The sequence below is a fragment of the Salvia miltiorrhiza genome, chromosome 8, assembly GCF_028751815.1.
Source record: "Salvia miltiorrhiza cultivar Shanhuang (shh) chromosome 8, IMPLAD_Smil_shh, whole genome shotgun sequence".
In the NCBI taxonomy this organism is placed as follows: domain Eukaryota; kingdom Viridiplantae; phylum Streptophyta; class Magnoliopsida; order Lamiales; family Lamiaceae; genus Salvia; species Salvia miltiorrhiza.
Window position 1 is genome coordinate 52439688 of NC_080394.1, and position 18795 is coordinate 52458482.

Below are 18795 nucleotides of genomic sequence, written 5' to 3' on the forward strand. Positions count from 1 at the left end.
TGCATCTTGTTGTTAATATATTTAGAATTAATGCATCATAATATACAGATACGCATGCCTCCATGATTTTAATGTATGTTACTGCTCATTTAATTTTATATTAATTCTTACATTACCTACTTTTCTCTTAAAAAATTACCTACTAGACGGGGTACTGGTTATACTAAGTTTGATATTCGTGATGATATTTGGATTAGGTGTGGATGAATATATTAATTAAGTTTTACCAAATAGAAACATAATGTATTATGAATCTAATTAAGCATATTATTGATTACTATATATTTTAAAAAAAAATCTGTCTTCATCTACCGAACAACCAAATATAACAAAATATTCCAATAAAATTATTGGAATTTGATCGACTAGAAACTATTACTCATGATGCTGAATGTGAATTCAACAATCTAGTTACTAAGTTCATATTGTATAACTTTATTGTGAGTTACAACAATTGTATGTTTTCCATGTTTGACAACTCCGAGATTATATACGCAAAAAAAGTTTTTTGGTTATGAATTTTTTTTTATCCCAGGTTCTTGCCAACATCAACAAGTAGAATTTCTCGGCGATTAGCTAAAGAAATTCGGAAATCGTTGTTGAAACTTATTGACCGGCGAAGGAAAAGCAGTAATCGGGACAACAAAAGTGATGGTCCAACCGATTTATTGGAGGTGATGATGAACGCTGCCGATGAATCGGGTCGTTCAGATGATCCATCAGCCGTAACGGATAACGACGTCGTAGAGGAATGCAAGACGATCTTCTTCGCCGGCACGCATACGACATCGGCCATGCTGACGTGGACAGCCTTGCTCTTGGCCATGCACATCCACTGGCAGGATGAGGCACGTCAGGAGGTTTTGAGGGTGTGCGGAGCACGTGACACTCCAACTAAAGATGATCTTGCCAAGCTCAAATTGGTAATACTGTCATATTTATTTTTAAAATTTTCTATTTTCTGTACATAGAAAACAAGTAACGTTCCCTCAAAAAAAAAAAAAAAAAACAAGTAACGTCATTTGTGGGGTGGATTAATGATAAACCCAATATAATGGAACTAGAAATGCATGCAGTGAATGACAAGACAATTTCGTGATAAGGATGTTTATGGATCTAGAAATAGATTATGTTACCTGCAGAATTAGCTATTAAAAATACTATTTCTAGCATAATATTTTAATATAGTTTGTTTTGGTGTGCATGAAATCTTGACAAGCACAGCTCCGTTTTTCACATTTGATCAAATTTTCTCTTTTATTTTGTCGAATTAACTACTATATTTAAATGACTTAATTATATGCAGTTGGGAATGATTATAAACGAGTCTGTGAGATTGTACCCACCAGTAGTAGCGATGATCAGACGGGCCAAAGAGGATGTGCAGTTGAGCGGGATCCACATTCAGCAGGGTACTGAGCTCTTGATCCCAATCATAGCCGTTCATCATGATTCGAGTCGATGGGGCGACGATGTACACGATTTTAACCCAATGAGATTTGCGGAAGGTGCGACCCAAGCCGCGGACCACCCAATGGCTTTCCTCCCCTTTGGGTCGGGCGCCCGCCGATGCATTGGCCAAAACCTGGCCATTCTAGAGGCCAAGTTAGCCATCGTCATGATTCTTCGCCGTTTCTCTCTCCAGCTTGCACCCAAGTATCGACACACGCCTTCGGTTGTCACGTTACTCCATCCGCAGCATGGTGCACCTATTGTGTTTACCAAATTATCTGATCATCTAAATTGAATTTTAGTATATGATTAGGAGTAGACTCTCTTTGTTAATTTGAATATTCCAAAATTGGTGTTTCAATAGAAGTTTGCAGTGAATACCTAAAAATTGGGAAGTGAAGATCGCAGTTATAGAATGCGTGGATTCATAATATGTCCAAACTCCCCGACAAGTTGTTGTGTTTTGTCTACTTTTTACAAGTCATGTCTTGAATTTGATCAATATATTTTGATATTTTGGTCTAGATGAAAAAAATGTAATGTTAGTAGCTGTGGTGTGAAAAATGATTAAACTAATTTGTGAAATTTTGTTAGGTAATCTCATTAAGAAATAGTAAATAAAATAATTGCGCCGGATATTTCAATAATATATCTCTCCTAGACCATAACAATGTGGACCATTTGAAGCCCAATAAGACTAAACATACCAATATTTATCGGGCTTAGAGGCCCACTATTTGCTTTTGTGTGAGATTATATAGTTAAAACGAAAATGAGAGTTTGTTGTAGTCTGTTGTAGAGGAGGGGGAGGGGGGAGCTTATGTTTATTCATTCATATCTTTTTATCAGAGAAGAAATTATTTCAATCCAAACGATATTCCAAGGCTCCGAGCACAGTACTCAGAAATTTTAGTGAGGCTATGGCCTATGAGTAGGCGTTCTATTGATTTATGTGAATAAGCATATGAATTGTTGTTGCCTTCATAATTTCATTGATATTAGTGAGTAAAAGTTGTCCCTCCTCCTCCAATTAATTGTGCCATCACAGTAGCACTCAATGTTAATAAGATGACGTTCCATGCTAACAAAATATCACTCACCATTGCTATAATTTCTGCTGTCATAACATTGAGCACAAGAAAAAGTCTCTTCTATATTGCCATATGCACAACTTCATTTCAATCTCTGATAATAACTCGGACATGTTCCTGCTCCTATTAAAGATATATAGTTGACATATTATTAAGATAAGGCTTTATTAAACATATATATATTGGTACTTTTGGTACTAATAGTGCCAAGTGTACCTAACTCGCGCGCAAACCTGAATTCGATCCGCCCTAATTTAGGGCAAAATAGTCTTAAAACGTATAAAATTGTCAAATTTGTATTTTTATATGAGTAGCTAAATGAGACTCAAATGTTAATGTGTAAGGCTAATTTTAATTGTCAAATCATTTAAAATTATAATTGTCATTATACTTTATACAAAATTAAAAGTTTTAGATTTGAAATTTTATTGAGTGATTGATGTGGATTATTTTATTTTTAAATATATTTTATATTTATTTATATTTTAATTCTATTTAATATTATTTATATTTATTTATTTAAATATATCATTTAATTTTGATGTGTGCTAGTTTTGATAAGTTATAACATACGTCATCGGTGATCAATTTGATAGCTGTTATTTATCAAACCAAAAACTATATACTTTGTAAATTAAAGTATATTTGTAGATCAATATATGTGTCAACTGATTTCCTTTGGAGTTCAAAAAATTTCATTTGCTTCTCCATTGTATTGATAATCTCAATTCAATTTTGCAAATTTACCATGTCAGCGTGCAAAGTGTATATTCATGATACAATAAATTTTAGCTTGTTTTCAAATGAATGATTGAATCCTTAATTTAGTTGTCATTTAACCATAATCTAATTTACAGTTCATAAGAGTAGCTGCGTAATAATGTATACAAGTCTTCGACCTATCAAGTTATCGGGAGTCGTGTGCTTAACTTTTTTATTAATTTTTTCTTTGTTTAATATCACTAGTGTTGCACCTATGCTTCGCACGGTATGTAAATTTTATACATTTTAGCATTTAAGTTTTCTATATTACAGCTGAGCTCAACCAAATACCCTATAAATATTAAACAATTTATAAGTTATTCAGGGGCTTATAAGGTCTTTCAAAGTGTTTGGCAAAATAAACTCTTAAAGAGCTTATAAGCTGTAAAATTAAGCAGGTTATAAGCTTCTAAAAAATAAGTTCCTCTACGCCAGTTTTTTTTTTTTTTTTTTTCTTGTAACTAATAATCATTATTATAAAATAACTCAATTATGATTTTTTTTTTCATTTGATTTCATTCTAATTCATTTCTTTTCGATTTTCTCTCTCTAATATTTCAGCTGCACTTTAAACTCTAAATCCTAAATCTGGGCCTATATTTCTATTCAATCACATTAATGTCATATTAACGATTAAAATTCTTCAGCTATACCCTGAACCCCGACGCTATATCCCATTTGAATTCATCACTGCAAATGATAGTTAGGAAAATAATTTTAATACACTATCACATCATTAATTAACTTCTTTACAATTTATATTGGAGTTAAAGTCAATAACTATATTGAAACTAATTTATGATAGTGAACAGTTCCCTTTGCCTTTTTTAAATGTTTCAACCCATCGAAATATATATATAAAAAAATGGATCATTTTTATCTTTCTACTTATAATTATTATATTGAAAATTAAAATATATAAAAAATTAATATTAGTAGAAGGGTAAAATATATAAATTATGCATTATTTTGCTATAGGTTTCCGAAATAGAACATACATTTTAGAAACAAAATTAATTTCTTAACATGAAGTGTAGAAAATTGAGCGACTTATTATTGTAATTAGGTTAATTAAGGACTGATATCTTATTGATGAAGAGTGATATATGCAGAATAGAGAAATGATGTAAATCAGAGGAATCGGCCCCACCAGCGGAACAAGTATGGTAGAGGAAGCGCACTCGTCAGAGGAATCATCCTCACCAGAGGAGTCATACTTGTCAGAGGAATCTCACTCACCAGAGGAATCACGCACGACAGAGGAGTCACCTTCGCCAGAGAAGCCGCTTTCGTCAGAGGAGTGCTCTTCATCAGCGAAATCAATAAAAAGCGCGGTGAAATCTCCCGCGTGAAGGCAAAATTACTATTCTACCCTCGACCACGCGAGGCGCATGCACCATGGATGAATTTACTGTTTTACCCTCCCATGTAATCTATAAATATGACATGCGTGCTCCATTGTATCTACGTTATCTCTTGTTTTTGAATATAACAGCAAGTTTCTCTCGTGTTCTAGCATTCTTCCTTTGCCTTCTCCGATCAGTTGCAACTAGGTATAATTTGCGTCGTTTACTACTGTTTAGTCTAGGTGTTGGTTCTTTGTTTCACCAACTGGCGCCGTCTGTGGGAAAGTAACTGAGCTAGGATGTGAGTCTGTGGTCGCCGGCGCATGCAGATCTGAAATTCCAATCGGGTTTGCGTGTGTCGGTACCGTTTGAGCCGATAATTCGGGCACCCAGATGATTTCGATCCATTAATTACGTTTTTCGGGCTGATTTGCTTTTAATCTTTTGCGATCTGTGTTTACTTACGTTTTTGGTGCATGGGGAAAGGTGGTGAAGGTCGCAAATCGTGAATTGGGGGGATTTGTGTTTATTTACCGATTGATCGGTTTAATTGTAGACGAATGTGAGGTTTCTTTGTAGAATCGGGGTTTTTCTTACAGATCTGATGTTTCTATCGGTGGATGGGGGTGTAGTACTCTGTTTTTGGTTGTGTTGGGTTTTTTGCTGTGGATTCACGGGTTTTGCACCGGTAATATGCAGATTAGCACTCTGTTTTTGTTATGTTGGGCTTCCGCTGCTGATTTGCGTGTGTTCTTCGCTTGAGGATGATAACTATCGATATTTTCCATGTTTTTGCGACTAATCTTCGTTTTCTATCGGTGGATTGTGGGGTAATACTCTGTTCCTGTTATGATTGGGCTTGCGCTGTTGATTTGCGGGTGTGTTTCGTCTAAGGGTGATAATTATCGGTGTTCTCCATGTTTTCTGCGGCTAATTTTCGTTTTATACCCTGTTTAATGCGCTGTGCTAATAATCCAGCTGATTGCTGTGATAACTCTGTTATTTTTGGGTGTTGTGGTTATTTTACTGCACGATTATGGTAATTTGGAGTTATGATGCTCGTTTTTCCTGCATACTTCGCTTTCTCTATCATTTCTGACGTGTTTCGCTAACGAATTTCGTGGTTGATGCTTTGTTTATATCCGTCTTTGGGTTTTCTTACGAGTTGAGAGGGGAATCTCTGGGTCGTCGCTCTGCCATTCGGGCTCTGTTGTTTCAATCTATGCCCTGGGTTTATTTCCCAGGGTATAGAGTTATCTTGAGGGGAATTTTTTAACGGCCTCTGTGCCGGTGTTCGGGATTTCTCGTATTGGGATTTCAATCAGTAAAGGAGGATCTATTCATTTTCCGTCTGGATTCTTTCTCACTCTGTTTATGTGCAGGTACCATGGGATCTTCTGATGCTCACCGCGCCTTGGAAAAAGAGTTTGACTCCGCTGCTCTCACTACTGAGGTGCCTACCTCACTGTTCAACGGTCTGCAGGGCAACACCACCTTCACTGTGCCGCCAGGTTTTCCGGCTATCCCAGCCACTCCGCTGACAGGGCTGAATGGTAACCTCCAGAGATCTACTCTGGTGACACCGGGTTCAGAGATGCCAAGCTTGGCCCCTACGTCTGGTGGGGGATCGCTTAACTTCGGGCTGGCAGAGCAAATGATGGCTTTACTCAGTTATGCTAATATGCGTCAGGCACTGGGGACTCCAATGCTATCCACCATTCCCACTGCAGCTCTCCTGGTTGGAGCGACCACTCTGCAGGGCACTGAGGCTCCACCTCCCGCTGCTCAGGAGGTAAACAATCCGATAAACAACAAACAGGCTATGGTCGTTGGGGAAATACAGAAGCTACCCGCTGAGAGAGCACAGGAGAAAAGGCCAAAGGGGAGCCGAGTTCGGCTCAATAGCGTTGTCATGAAGGAAATGGTTGACGAGTCTGATAGTCAGTCCATCTCCCCTGTGTTCGAGGAGGAGAGGCCGAAAGAGAAAGTGCGACTGAAAGACCAGGTGTCACAACTGAAGCACCAACTCCAGGATCTGGAGGAATCACTGAGGGAAAAATCCCAGAGGGAGGACAGAAGGCAGAGGGTTGAGAAATCAAACAGAGCAGAGAAGTCGTATCGGGCAGAAAGGTCCCATCGTTCAGAGAGATCACGCTACACAGAGAGATCAGAGGAAAGGGAGTTAGAGTATTCCTCTGGTAGGCCCGGGCATAGGGTTCACAAGCGTCACGCTCATGACGCGACAAAGGATAGAAGGGAGCAGGGGAGACATAAGGAGGATAAAAGGGCCAAGACTTCAAGGTTCCACCCTATCAGCAATCGCAGTCCTTTTTCCGATAATATTTTGGCAGATACTTTACCCAGAAGTTACAAGCCCATTTCTCTGGATTATGATGGCACCACTGATCCAGAGGTCCACCTCAACCGGTTCGAGGGACTGGTTACGCTACACATGTACACGGAGGGTATCAAGTGCCGCATCTTCTCCACTACTTTGACCGGACCAGCTCAGTTGTGGTTTGGGACGCTTGCCCCAAATTCTATTCACTCATTTGAGGATTTGCAGACTCGTTTCTTACGTCAGTTCGCGAGCTCGCGAAGGGTAGGGAAGTCAGCTCTTTCGCTGATGGACATCAAGCAAGATCAAAATGAAACACTGCGGGAGTACACTGCAAGGTTTAATCTCGCGGCCCTGGAGGTGCCAGAGGCAGAGTCACAGATCAAGAATTGTGCATATGTCAGAGGGCTTAAGCCGGGGCTCTTCTTTGATGAGCTACAGATACGGCCAGTCAGGGATTTCGATGATATTATGGCAAGGTTGCCAGGCTACTTGCAGTTGGAGGACGCCAGGATGGCAAGAAAAGCAGAAAATGATAAACATAAAGCCAAAAGAGCCGAGGAAGCACCAGAGAGACAGCGACACCAGGACAGGGCCCCGTTCAGAGGATTGCCTCCAAGGGTACTCCCACCCCAGGGAGAAATGTCGCCCCGGCAACAACGTACTGTGAACGAGGTCACGCGGTTTACTGAGTACACGCCCCTGAATAAACCACAAGAGGAAAATTTTCATTTGATAAAAGATCAGCCATTCTTTCGGGCACCAGGAACCTATCGGGACGGGCCGCCACAGGAGGGGCCTAACAATAAGCTGTGCGAGTATCACAATGTCTATGGACATTTCACAAAATATTGCGGACATCTTAAGCACCAGTTGGAACTACTGGTGCGCCAGGGAAACCTCGACCAATTCATTGACAGAGGAACCGAGGGCCAGAGGCGGAATGATCAGAGGGATCATAGAGATCAGAGGGACCACGCCGTGATCAGAGGGATCAGAGAAATAACCGGGATCAGCGACAAGAGCAGGGGAATAATAGGGATCGCAGAATCGAGGATAACATGGATAATCGCAGAGAAGCACCGGAAAGGCAGGCACCTCATTTTCCATATAGGAGGGAAGTTCATATGATTTGCGGAGAAAACGGGACACCCACGTCAAATAGGGCTAAGAAACAAGTTGTGCGAGCAGTCAAGTTGGGCTATTACTCTAAACGGGTTATGGAGATTACAAATGCGGCAGAGGAGCCGGCTATCACCTTTGGGACAGAGGATTTACGCACATTAATGTATCCACATGACGACGCGCTGGTGATCATGGCGGACATAGCAGGCTGCATTGTTCACCGTGTCTTTGTAGACTCGGGTAGCGCCGTGAATATCTTGTATAAGGAGTGCCTTCAAAACATGGGAATCGAAGTTCACATTGAGCCAACGAATGCCCCATTATTTGGGTTCGGGGGAGAAATGGTCATGCCTTTGGGTTATGTGGAATTACCGTTAAACCTCGGCACTGCAGCTGCTAATAGCAAAACTAGGATGGTGCAGTTTTTGGTGGTGGATATGCCAAAGCCTTCCTACAATGTAATACTCGGCCGGCCTGCCTTGATGGCATTCAGGGCGGTGATTTCTATGTTTCACTTAAAAATGAAATTCCCCATCGAGGGGGGAAGAGTGGGAGAAGTTTGTGGAGATCAAACGGCATCGAAAGCGTGCCACGTTCAAATGCTTACACACTCAGCGGGGCAGAAAAGGGAAAGATTGACAGAGGGATCAGATGCACGGAAGAAGGGGAAAGTGGGCGAGGTGCATGCCCCGGCAGAGGAGCGACAGGAATTAGCGGACTTACTGAAAGACAGGGACAGTACAGAGAAGACCGCTCTGGTTTCCACAAGTGATGTCTGTAACATGATCGAACTGTTTCCAGGGAAAGATGGTTTTCAGACCAAAATTGGGTCTTCTATGAGTGATCAAGTCAGAGACGAGCTCATTAGCTGTCTTCGGCGAAATGCAGATGTATTTGCGTTCAGCACCGCCGATTTAAAGGGAATTGACAGAAGGTTGGCAGAGCACTGCCTTAACGTGGACCCTAGAGTTAAGCCAGTGAAACAGCGAACAAGGAATTTTGGGGCCGAGAAGGACGCTGCAATCAGAGAGCAGGTCCAAGGGCTGTTGGAAGCAGGACACATAGAGAAAGTACAATACCCGGAATGGATCTCGAATGCGGTGATGGTACACATGAGATTTGAACGCTGCTTGCCCAAAGGACCACTATCCTCTGCCGAGGATTGATCAGCTGGTGGATTCCACTCCGGGATGTGCTTTATTATCCATGATGGACGCATATCAGGGGTATCACCAAGTTAAAATGAATAAGGGAGACATTGCTAAAACGGCCTTCGCCGTCTGTTGTGGTGTTTATGGCTGGAGGAGTATGCCATTTGGTTTGAAAAATGCGGGGGCCACGTATCAGCGGATGATGGAAAAAATATTCAAAGAACAGCTCTCCAAGAATATCTCAGTGTATGTGGATGACATGCTCGTGCGGAGTGTCAGGGCAGAGGATCATGTCTCTGACCTGGAGGAGATCTTCACTGTGGTCAGAAATCACCGGCTCATGTTGAATCCAGCGAAATGCACCTTTGGGGTCACAACAGGGAAATTTTTGGGCTACAAAGTTACGCCTGCAGGGATTGAAGTTAATGCCGAGAAGGTCAAGGCCATTATGGAAATGACACCACCCAGAGGGATCAAGGAAGTGCAGACTCTGAACGGGCGCATCACTGCTCTGAGCAGGTTTATCTCACGATCGGCAAAGCGCAGCATGCCGTTTTTCAAAATCCTAAGGAAGGGAACTAAGTTTCTATGGACAGCAGAATGCCGAGCGGCATTTGAGGATCTTAAAATGTATATGGCGAGGCTCCCAACTCTAACCAAACCAGTCCCGGGAGAGACATTGTATCTATATATAGCCGTGGGGGAAGAATCAGTCAGCTCTGTGCTAATCAAAGAAGAGGGAAGTCATCAGAGACCAATTTATTTTGTCAGCAGAATCATTCAAGGTCCCGAGCTAAACTACACGGAAATCGAGAAGGCTGCTCTGGCGGTCATGGTTACGGCAAGAAAGTTGAGGCCGTATTTTTTATCACATAGGGTAGTGGTGCGTACTGCCCTGCCTTTCAGACAAGTGTTGGGGCGCCCGGATCTGTCGGGAAGAATGGTCAAGTGGGCTGTCGAGTTGGGGGAATATGATGTAGAGTACGAGCCGAGAACGGCAATCAAGGCACAAGCTCTGGCGGATTTCATCCAAGAAACCACTCGCCGTCCCATACCAAAATTTTGGGTTGCCTTTGTGGACGGATCAGTGAGAAATGAGGGATGTGGAATTGGGGTGTACATCACCTCACCGGGTTATGGGACGTATCAGTTTGCTATCAAGTTTACTTGCCGAATGTCTAACAATGAGGCTGAGTACGAGGCCGTGGTCAGAGGGGCGCATATTCTGTCGGAACTCAAGGCTGAATGTGTCATCATCAAGACAGACTCCCAGTTAGTGGCTCAACAGTTGTCAGGGGCTTATAATGTCAAAGATCAGCGGATGAAGGCATACTACTGCAAGATCAGTGAAATGAAAGAAAAGTTCATGGAACTTAACATGTTCATGCAGAGCATTGCACATGTCACCAAATGGGGGAGTAGGGTGTATACCCATAACCCACAATTTACAAATTCAAAGTACAAACTGCTTCTTAGCAGGACAAGGGAGAAACAAATACAAAAACTGCTGCTTAACAGGTCAAAGGGAAAGCAAACACCAGGGATTCTTGATTTCTCCGCCGGGACAATTCCACTTCTTTGATCTACTACTTCGGCTTCTCTGCGCCATGCCTGCAGAACACCAAGAAAAGCAACAAGTCAAAATGCCACAAAGAAAGGACATTAAAATCAGAAGGGGGCAACGAAGAATTTTTCTTCAAAAATCGTGGAGATAAAACCCTCAGGCGGGGGAGAGTCCTGTCTTCTCAGCCTCCAATACTGTGGACCTTCATACAGAACTTACTCCCCCGACTGAGTGCTTTACAACCAAGATAAGGAAGGACACATGATACGAGAGACAAAGGATCGAGAGATTTAGGGTTTGAGAGGAGATCAGATTGGGGCGGCAGAAAGGAGATGAGGGATTCTAAGCTAGGCCGTGAAGGGTTGGGGGTATATATAGAGAAGGGCTCGGGCTTAAGAAAGGGATAAGAGGTAATGGGCTTACGCGAGTTAATGGGCCGGAGTTGGAATAAGGAGTAATTGGGCCAACATGTTCATACAGAGTATTGCAGATGGTACCAGGGGGGAGTAGGGTGTATACCCGTAGTCCCCAATTTTCAAATTCAAAAATTGCTTCTCAGCAAGTCAAGGGAAAAGCATAGGAATCACGCTGCCACCAGAGCAGAGGGATCATGCGGCCAGCAGAGCAGAGAAATCACGCTACCACTAGAGCAGAGGGATCATGCGGCCAGCAGAGCAGTGAGATCACGTTGCCACCAGCGCAGAGGGTATTCTTTTAACCGTAAGCCCCGAAAGTTGGTTGTGCCATCCGGGCCCTCCATGCTCCGTGCAGGGTGTTCTCTTAACCGTAAGCCACGAAAGTTGGTTGTACCATCCGGGCCCTCGATGCTCCGTGCAGGGTGTTCTCTTAACCATAAGCCACGAAAGTTGGTTGTGCCATCCGGGCCCTCCATGCTCCGTGCAGGGTGTTCTCTTAACCGTAAGCCACGAAAGTTGGTTGCGCCATCCGGGCCCTCCATGCTCCGTGCAGGGTGTTCTCTCAATCGTAAGCCGCGAAAGTTGGTTGCGCCGGCCAGGCCATCCATGCTCCGCGCAGAGGTTGCACTTAATCATAAGCCGCGAAAGTTGGTTGCACCTCCCGGGTTCTCCATGCTCCGCGCAGAGGTTGCACTTAACCGTAAGCCACGAAAGTTGGTTGCACCCCCGGGTCTTCCATGCTCCGTGCAGGGTGTTCTCTCAATCGTAAGCCGCTGAAAGTTGGTTGTGCCGGCCCGGCCCTCCATGCTCCGCGCAGAGGTTGCACTTAATCATAAGCCGTGAAAGTTGGTTGCACCCCCCGGGTCCTCCATGCTCCGCGCAGAGGTTGCACTTAACCGTAAGTCACAAAAGTTGGTTGCACCCCCCGGGTCTTCCATGCTCCGTGCAGGGTGTTCTCTCAATCGTAAGCCGCGAAAGTTGGTTGTGCCGGCCCGGACCTCCATGCTCCGCGCAGAGGTTGCACTTAATCATAAGCCGCGAAAGTTAGTTGCACCCCCCGGGTCCTCCATGCTCTGCGCAGAGGTTGCACTTAACCGTAAGTCACGAAGGTTGGTTGCACCCCCCGGGTCTTCCATGCTCCGTGCAGGGTGTTCTTTTAATCGTAAGCCGTGAAAGTTGGTTGCACCGCCCGGGTCCTCCATGCTCCGCGCAGAGGGTTACTATTTAATCGTAAGCCCCGAAAGTTGGTTGCACCCACCGGGTCTTCCATGCTCCGCGCAGAATGCTCAAGCTCGGATGGGAAGCAGCAAAGGAATGCTTGGATAGGAAGCAGCAAAGGAATGCTTGGATGGGAAGCAGCAGCAAAGGAATGCTTGGATGGGAAGCAGCAAAGGAACGCTTGGATGGGAAGCAGCAGCCAAAATCCTCGACAGAGGAGTCAGCCAAAATCCTCGCCAAAGAAGCCAGCCAAAATCCTCGCCAGAGAAGTCAGCAAAATCCTCGCTAGAGGAGTCAGCCAAAATCCTCGCCAGAGGAGTCAGCAAAATCCTCGCCAGAGGAGTCAGCTAAAGTCCTCGCCAGAGGAATCAGCGGAACCCGCAGAGCAGAAATCAGAGAAACCCCTAAAGGAGAAAATCAGAGAAACATCGGGAACAAGCACAGCGGGCCAAATCAAATCAACAGAGGAGGCACAAAAGACTTCGACAAAAAGTAGAAATCATACTCTATGATACGAAAACATACATCACAGTCGGAGATCTGGAATGCAAGCTCAACAATCAATGGGTAACAAAAATAACACGAAGCACGAAGGAAAGCAAGACCAGCACAGAAATCTAAAGGCAAGACAAGTGGTGAAGTAATTTCATTCAAAAAAAAATGCCAAAGAGGCATGCTATACATCGAACATCAGAGGTAAGTACCAAGTTTTTAGAAATTAAAAAAGTTACAATAATGTTTGCCGAGTCAAAAGGGAAATCAGAGCCATCAAGCGGGAGGGACAGATGAGTCTTGAGCAGGAGCAGAGGAAGCGGGAGCAGAGGCAGAGGAAACCAGAGGAGGGACACCACCTGCAGAGACCTGACCGGAAGGGGCTCCCTCTGTAAACACCGGCAGCATGCCAGTTTCCTTCATCTTAGGGAGACGGGTCTCCACGTCCAACAGCTTCACAGCTTCTTGCACGTATGTTTTTTCATCCCTATACAGGACAAAAAGCTGATCCACCGCGGAGGAGGAGGAAGCAGAATCATCAAAAGCTGAGGGCGCCAGATCAGAGGGCAAGAGAGGCTTCATGCTGTATTGAGAAAATGTCCGGGTGCTGTTACCAGTTGGATCCCGCAGCCGGTTCACAAATCCCACCAGGGAAGCAGAGAAGGCAGGCATATACATCGGAGCGGCGGGCAGTGAGCCAGACCTGACCCCAAAGGCAAAGTAAGGAAGGGCCTTCTCCAACACCGGATACCACCACTCCGGCTTCCCCGGGGAATTCGCAGGGATCCCCATCAGCTTGTTCACATCCTCATCTTTGATGTTCTCCATCAAGGCTCGCAGATCCAGGGTAGCAAGTTGCTCCGGGGTCGCCCCTGCCATCTCCAACGCCCTCGTGGCGGACTGCTTTATCACGTAGGCAAAGAGGGGCCCGAAGTCCTCCAGATACTCGGGAGTTTGTTTGAAGGCTGCCAAGGTGCCTTCCAGCATCACCCCCAGGAAGTGCTGGCCTTGTGGAGATAAGAAATACTCCAGACGCTAATCTTGCGCTCCTAGGACATAAGCACGGTTCTGAGCCTCCAAAAGTGTTCTTCTCCAGTCACGCCTGGCCTCCTTGTAATCATTTTCATACCCTGCCTTGAATCTGGCAAGGCTCTCATGGCTCTCCCTCGTCACCCTTGCCAGTTCGGAGGCCAGGGACGCTTTCTCTACCTCTACCTGGGCCAGCTTGGCCTTCAATTCAACGGCCTCCGCCTCAGCTTTGCTGAGACGTTCCACTACGCCAGCAACATCATCATCGCGCTTGGCTACATCTGCCTGCTCTTTTTCTCTCTCCTTCTCCAATGCATCATAGTCTTGGATGCATTGGATGGCCCCCCAAAGTCGGGACTCCACCTGCAGAAAAATAAAGCGGGCAATATCAGAACAGAGAAATAACTTTTGCCAGAGAAATGGCTTTTCGCCAGAAAAATCAAGAGGTTAGTAATTTAATTTAATCTTTAAATAAAAGCACAAGATGCAGGGTACCTGAAGAGCCAACTGGCCAAGCTGACTGGTCAGTGTCCCGCGGGGCAATTTCCCTACTTTCTCCTTGTCCTTCGAGTGGACACGGGCGGACAAGGCATCAACAAATTCTTGCCCTGATAAACTTGAAATCGGGCCAGGAATAGTATCCTCTGACTCCTCAACAGGAGGAGCCACAACTTTGCCTTTGCCTTTTCCGGCAACAGAGGAGAGAACCTTCGAACCACCAACAGAGTTTTTCGCTGGTTCAATGGACTTGCCGGCCTTCTTCAGGCCCTCTTGCCTTTCCTTCTCGCCCACAGAGACCAGAGAGCCCCTCTTCCTCTTCCTTATGAGCTCGGTGGGGGCGATCTCTGGGACCGAGTCGGACGAGGGGACTTCATCAGTAATGTCCACAACAAGGACATTTTCCTCACCAGCACCGGATACCCCACCGGTGCCAGAACGTTTGCGCCTAAGAATAAGGCCATTAACGTCAACCTCCGGGTCCTCTGAGCTGAAGGTATACAGGGCTTCAACACTCTTTCCTTTGCCAGAAGTCTCTGTCATCGGGTGAGAGGCCTCCACCTCGGGCATGGTGGGTTGTTCTGAAGGGCCCGTACGGGAAGCAGAGCCTCTCGAGCCACGTTCCCCGCTGCGAGTGGGAGAAGCAGCGTCATCCAAATTAATCCCGCACTTGGCCCTCCAAGCCATGTCTGCAAATAAAAATTCTACGTTGTTGGAATCAGGGTAACAAAAGTTAATATATTTTCCAACTCATATTTTTTACCTATTGATTTCTTTGGATATAGGGGAAATAAGCCATTGTATGCCAAAGCCGAATTGTTCTCGGCGAGATATCTACAGGATAGGGGCTCGGCCTCATTTATGGCATTGAGTTGGGCTATGACATCCAGGTCAAAGGCGGATGGAGCAGCCTGAGAGGCTGGTTTATAGGTGGTTCGTGGATTATGCCACTCCAGCTCCAAGGCATCGTGATCATGCCAGGAACCAACGAGGGTGCGCACGTAACAGTAATTAAATAAAAAAAATTGTCAAAAGAATTTAAGGAAGAAAAGAAGGTGGTGGGATATTTCTGAAGACCGGCAAAGCTATACAGGGGACTGCCCTGCATACGAAGGGACTGGGTTTGACAGAATAATTTGGTGGTATCTCCGACACCGTGAGCACGGCATAAAATGTGGAAGGCGTATAGTCTCCGGATGGCAGAAGGGGTGACTTGGTAAAAAGGGATGTGGAAATGATTGCAAACATCGACTAAAAGAGTAGAGGGAGGAAGCCGTAGACCATCGTCTATCTGGGCTTGCCAGACGGCTATTGTTTTATGGTCACGAAGTTGTTCCGGGGGTTTCGAGGCTTTAGAGAAGGCCTCGAATCTTAAGCCTTCAGGGCAACGACACTTGCTCCTCATCTTTTCCATCGCCGCGAAGCTAAGGCGAGACGCGGGAACAGTCTTAGGGAGTTGGGGCACTTTTTTAGTTCTCTTCTTAGGCCTAGAGGGACTCGGGGTAGCCTGAGAATCGTGTGAAGTGGAAGGGGAATGAAGGTTTTCGAGACCCTGGGGCTGGGGGGAGGAAGATGAAGAATCTCGGGGAGAGGGCGACCGCGAGGGCTGGGGAACGGAAGTGGAGGCCATGGCCGGAAATTTTAATCATAGGGTTTCTAGCACGCTCAATCAGAGCACCAACAATTACACCACTACGCTACAACTAATTACAAATATTGGGAGAGGAGGGTACGCGAGTTACCTAGGTCAAAGAAAGATTGACTGTAAATATCGGGACGGAAGGGTAATTGAAAGTACGCCGGAACAGGGGGGAGGATCGCCGAAAATCGCAGATGAAGGAGTTTGGAAAAATTGGAGAAGATGAATAGTGGGAAGCAGAAATTCGAAACTGACTAAGTAACGTACGCGGGCAACTATCACCATACGGGATGAACGACGCGTGGCATACGGAAATTAATCAATGGCTGAGAATTTCTACGGAGAGACGAAAGGACGCAAAGGTTAAAAAGTAACCTCGGGATACGGAAAAAGCACTGTAGAAGGGGCGGGCATTTAATGCGGGTGACGTCATCCACGCGGGCGAATCCTCTGACTAGTTGCACCGTTCCAGAGTGAACTAGTCAGACCAGGGGGGTAGCAAAAACGACAGAGAACAATTTACAAGGCTCACCTTTGTTTTCTTACAATATTAGAACTCTCATATCTTCATGATTTGCAGGGACCAAGGAAAACAGCACAGCGCTGGTTTTAACAATACTCCGCTGGTTGAACACGAAGAATACCCGGTTCAACCAGACTAGAGGGGGGAGTGGTTGATGAGGAGTGATATATGCAGAATAGGGAAATGATGTAAATCAGAGGAATCGGCCCCACCAGCGGAACGAGTATGGTAGAGGAAGCGCACTCGTCAGAGGAATCATCCTCACCAGAGGAGTCATACTTGTCAGAGGAATCTCACTCACCAGAGGAATCACGCACGACAGAGGAGTCACCTTCGCCAGAGAAGCCGCTTTCGTCAGAGGAGTGCTCTTCATCAGCGAAATCAATAAAAAGCGCGGTGAAATCTCCCGCGTGAAGGCAAAATTACTATTCTACCCTCGACCACGCGAGGCGCATGCACCATGGATGAATTTACTGTTTTACCCTCCCATGTAATCTATAAATATGACATGCGTGCTTCAATGTATCTACGTTATCTCTTGTTTTTGAATATAACAGCAAGTTTCTCTCGTGTTCTAGCATTCTTCCTTTGCCTTCTCCGATCAGTTGCAACTAGGTATAATTTGCGTCGTTTACTACTGTTTAGTCTAGGTGTTGGTTCTTTGTTTCACCACTTATTAAGGTTAATTAAGACTTATTAAGGACATGAAGTGAGAACAGAAAGACAGCTACTGCTATGTTTGTGAAAAGGTTACCTGCAACTCATATACTCTGTCTGACGCTGTCGTAGGTTTTTTTTTTTTTTATCTTATTATAAATATACATATAAATTTGATTTTGTTTTGTTACTTTGTTTTCATATTTTCCTTGTAAGCTTGTATATGTTACTCTGTCCCGTTAAAATATCTAGTGTCGCACCTGTGCTACGCACAGTATGTAAATTTTATACATTTTAGCATTTAAATTTTTTATATTACAGCTAAGCTCAACGAAACACCCTCTAAATACTAAACAACTTATAAGTTATTCAAGGGCTTATAAGGTCTTTCAAAGTGTTTGACAAAATAAACTCTTAAAAAGCTTATAAGCTATAAAATTAGGCAAGTTATAAGCTTAAAAAAATAATAAGTTCCTCTACGTCATGTTTTTTTTTCTTATTTTCTTATAAGTAATACTCATTATTATAAAATAACTCAATTATGATTTTATTTTTTTCATTTTATTTCATTCTAATTCTTCTCTTTTCGATTTTCTCTCTCTAATATTTCAGTTGCACTCTAAACCCTAAATCCTAAAACTGGGCCTATATTTCTATTCTATCACATTAATGTCATAATAACGATTAAAATTCTTCAGCTACACCCTGAACTTCGACGCTATATCCCATTTGAATTCATCTCTGCAAATGATAGTTAGGAAAATAATTTTAATACATTATCACATTATTAATTAACTTCTTTACAATTTATATTGGATTTAAAGTCAATAACTTTATTGAAACTAATTTATGATAGCGAACGGTCTCTTTGCCTTTTTAAAATCTTCCAACCCGTCGAAATATATATATATATATATATATATATATATATATATAAATGATCATTTTTTTTCTACTTATAATTATTATATTGAAAATTCAAACATATGAAAATATCAATATTAGTAGAAGGGTAAAATATATAAATTATGCATTATTTTGCTATAGGTTTTCGAAATAGAACATATATTTAGAAACAAAATTAATTTATTAACAGGAAGTGTAAAAAATTGAGCGACTTATTATTGTAATTAGGTTAATTAAGGATTGATATCTTTATAATTAGTAGATTGGGGTGAAGTGAGAACAGAAAGACGGCTACTGCTATGTTTGAGAAAAGGCTGCCTGCAACTCATGTACTATGTCTGATGCTGCCGTAGGTTTCCTTTTTTATCTTATTATAAATATAAATACAAATTTGATTTTGGTTTGTTACTTTGTTTTCATATTTTCCTTGTAAGCTTATATATGTAATTAATCAGACTATTATTATTATTATTATCATATTGCACTATTCATTTCCCATAAATATTTGTAAAACTCGGTGTGTGAATTTTATAAACATTACAAATCTAAATCGCAATGGATACCCTCTTGTAATAAAATAAAATAAAA

The 18795-nt window shown here is 43.4% G+C and overlaps 1 protein-coding gene across 1 annotated transcript; it reads left to right on the plus strand.

The window, feature by feature from the left end:
• The first annotated feature begins 466 nt into the window (after positions 1-466).
• LOC130999015 (cytochrome P450 734A1-like) lies at positions 467-1902 on the plus strand. Its single transcript, XM_057924478.1, has 2 exons — positions 467-923; positions 1307-1902. The coding sequence occupies exons 1-2, from the start codon at positions 678-680 to the stop codon at positions 1745-1747; spliced, it is 687 nt and encodes a 228-aa protein (XP_057780461.1). The 5' UTR covers positions 467-677; the 3' UTR covers positions 1748-1902.
• The last annotated feature ends 16893 nt before the right edge of the window (positions 1903-18795 follow it).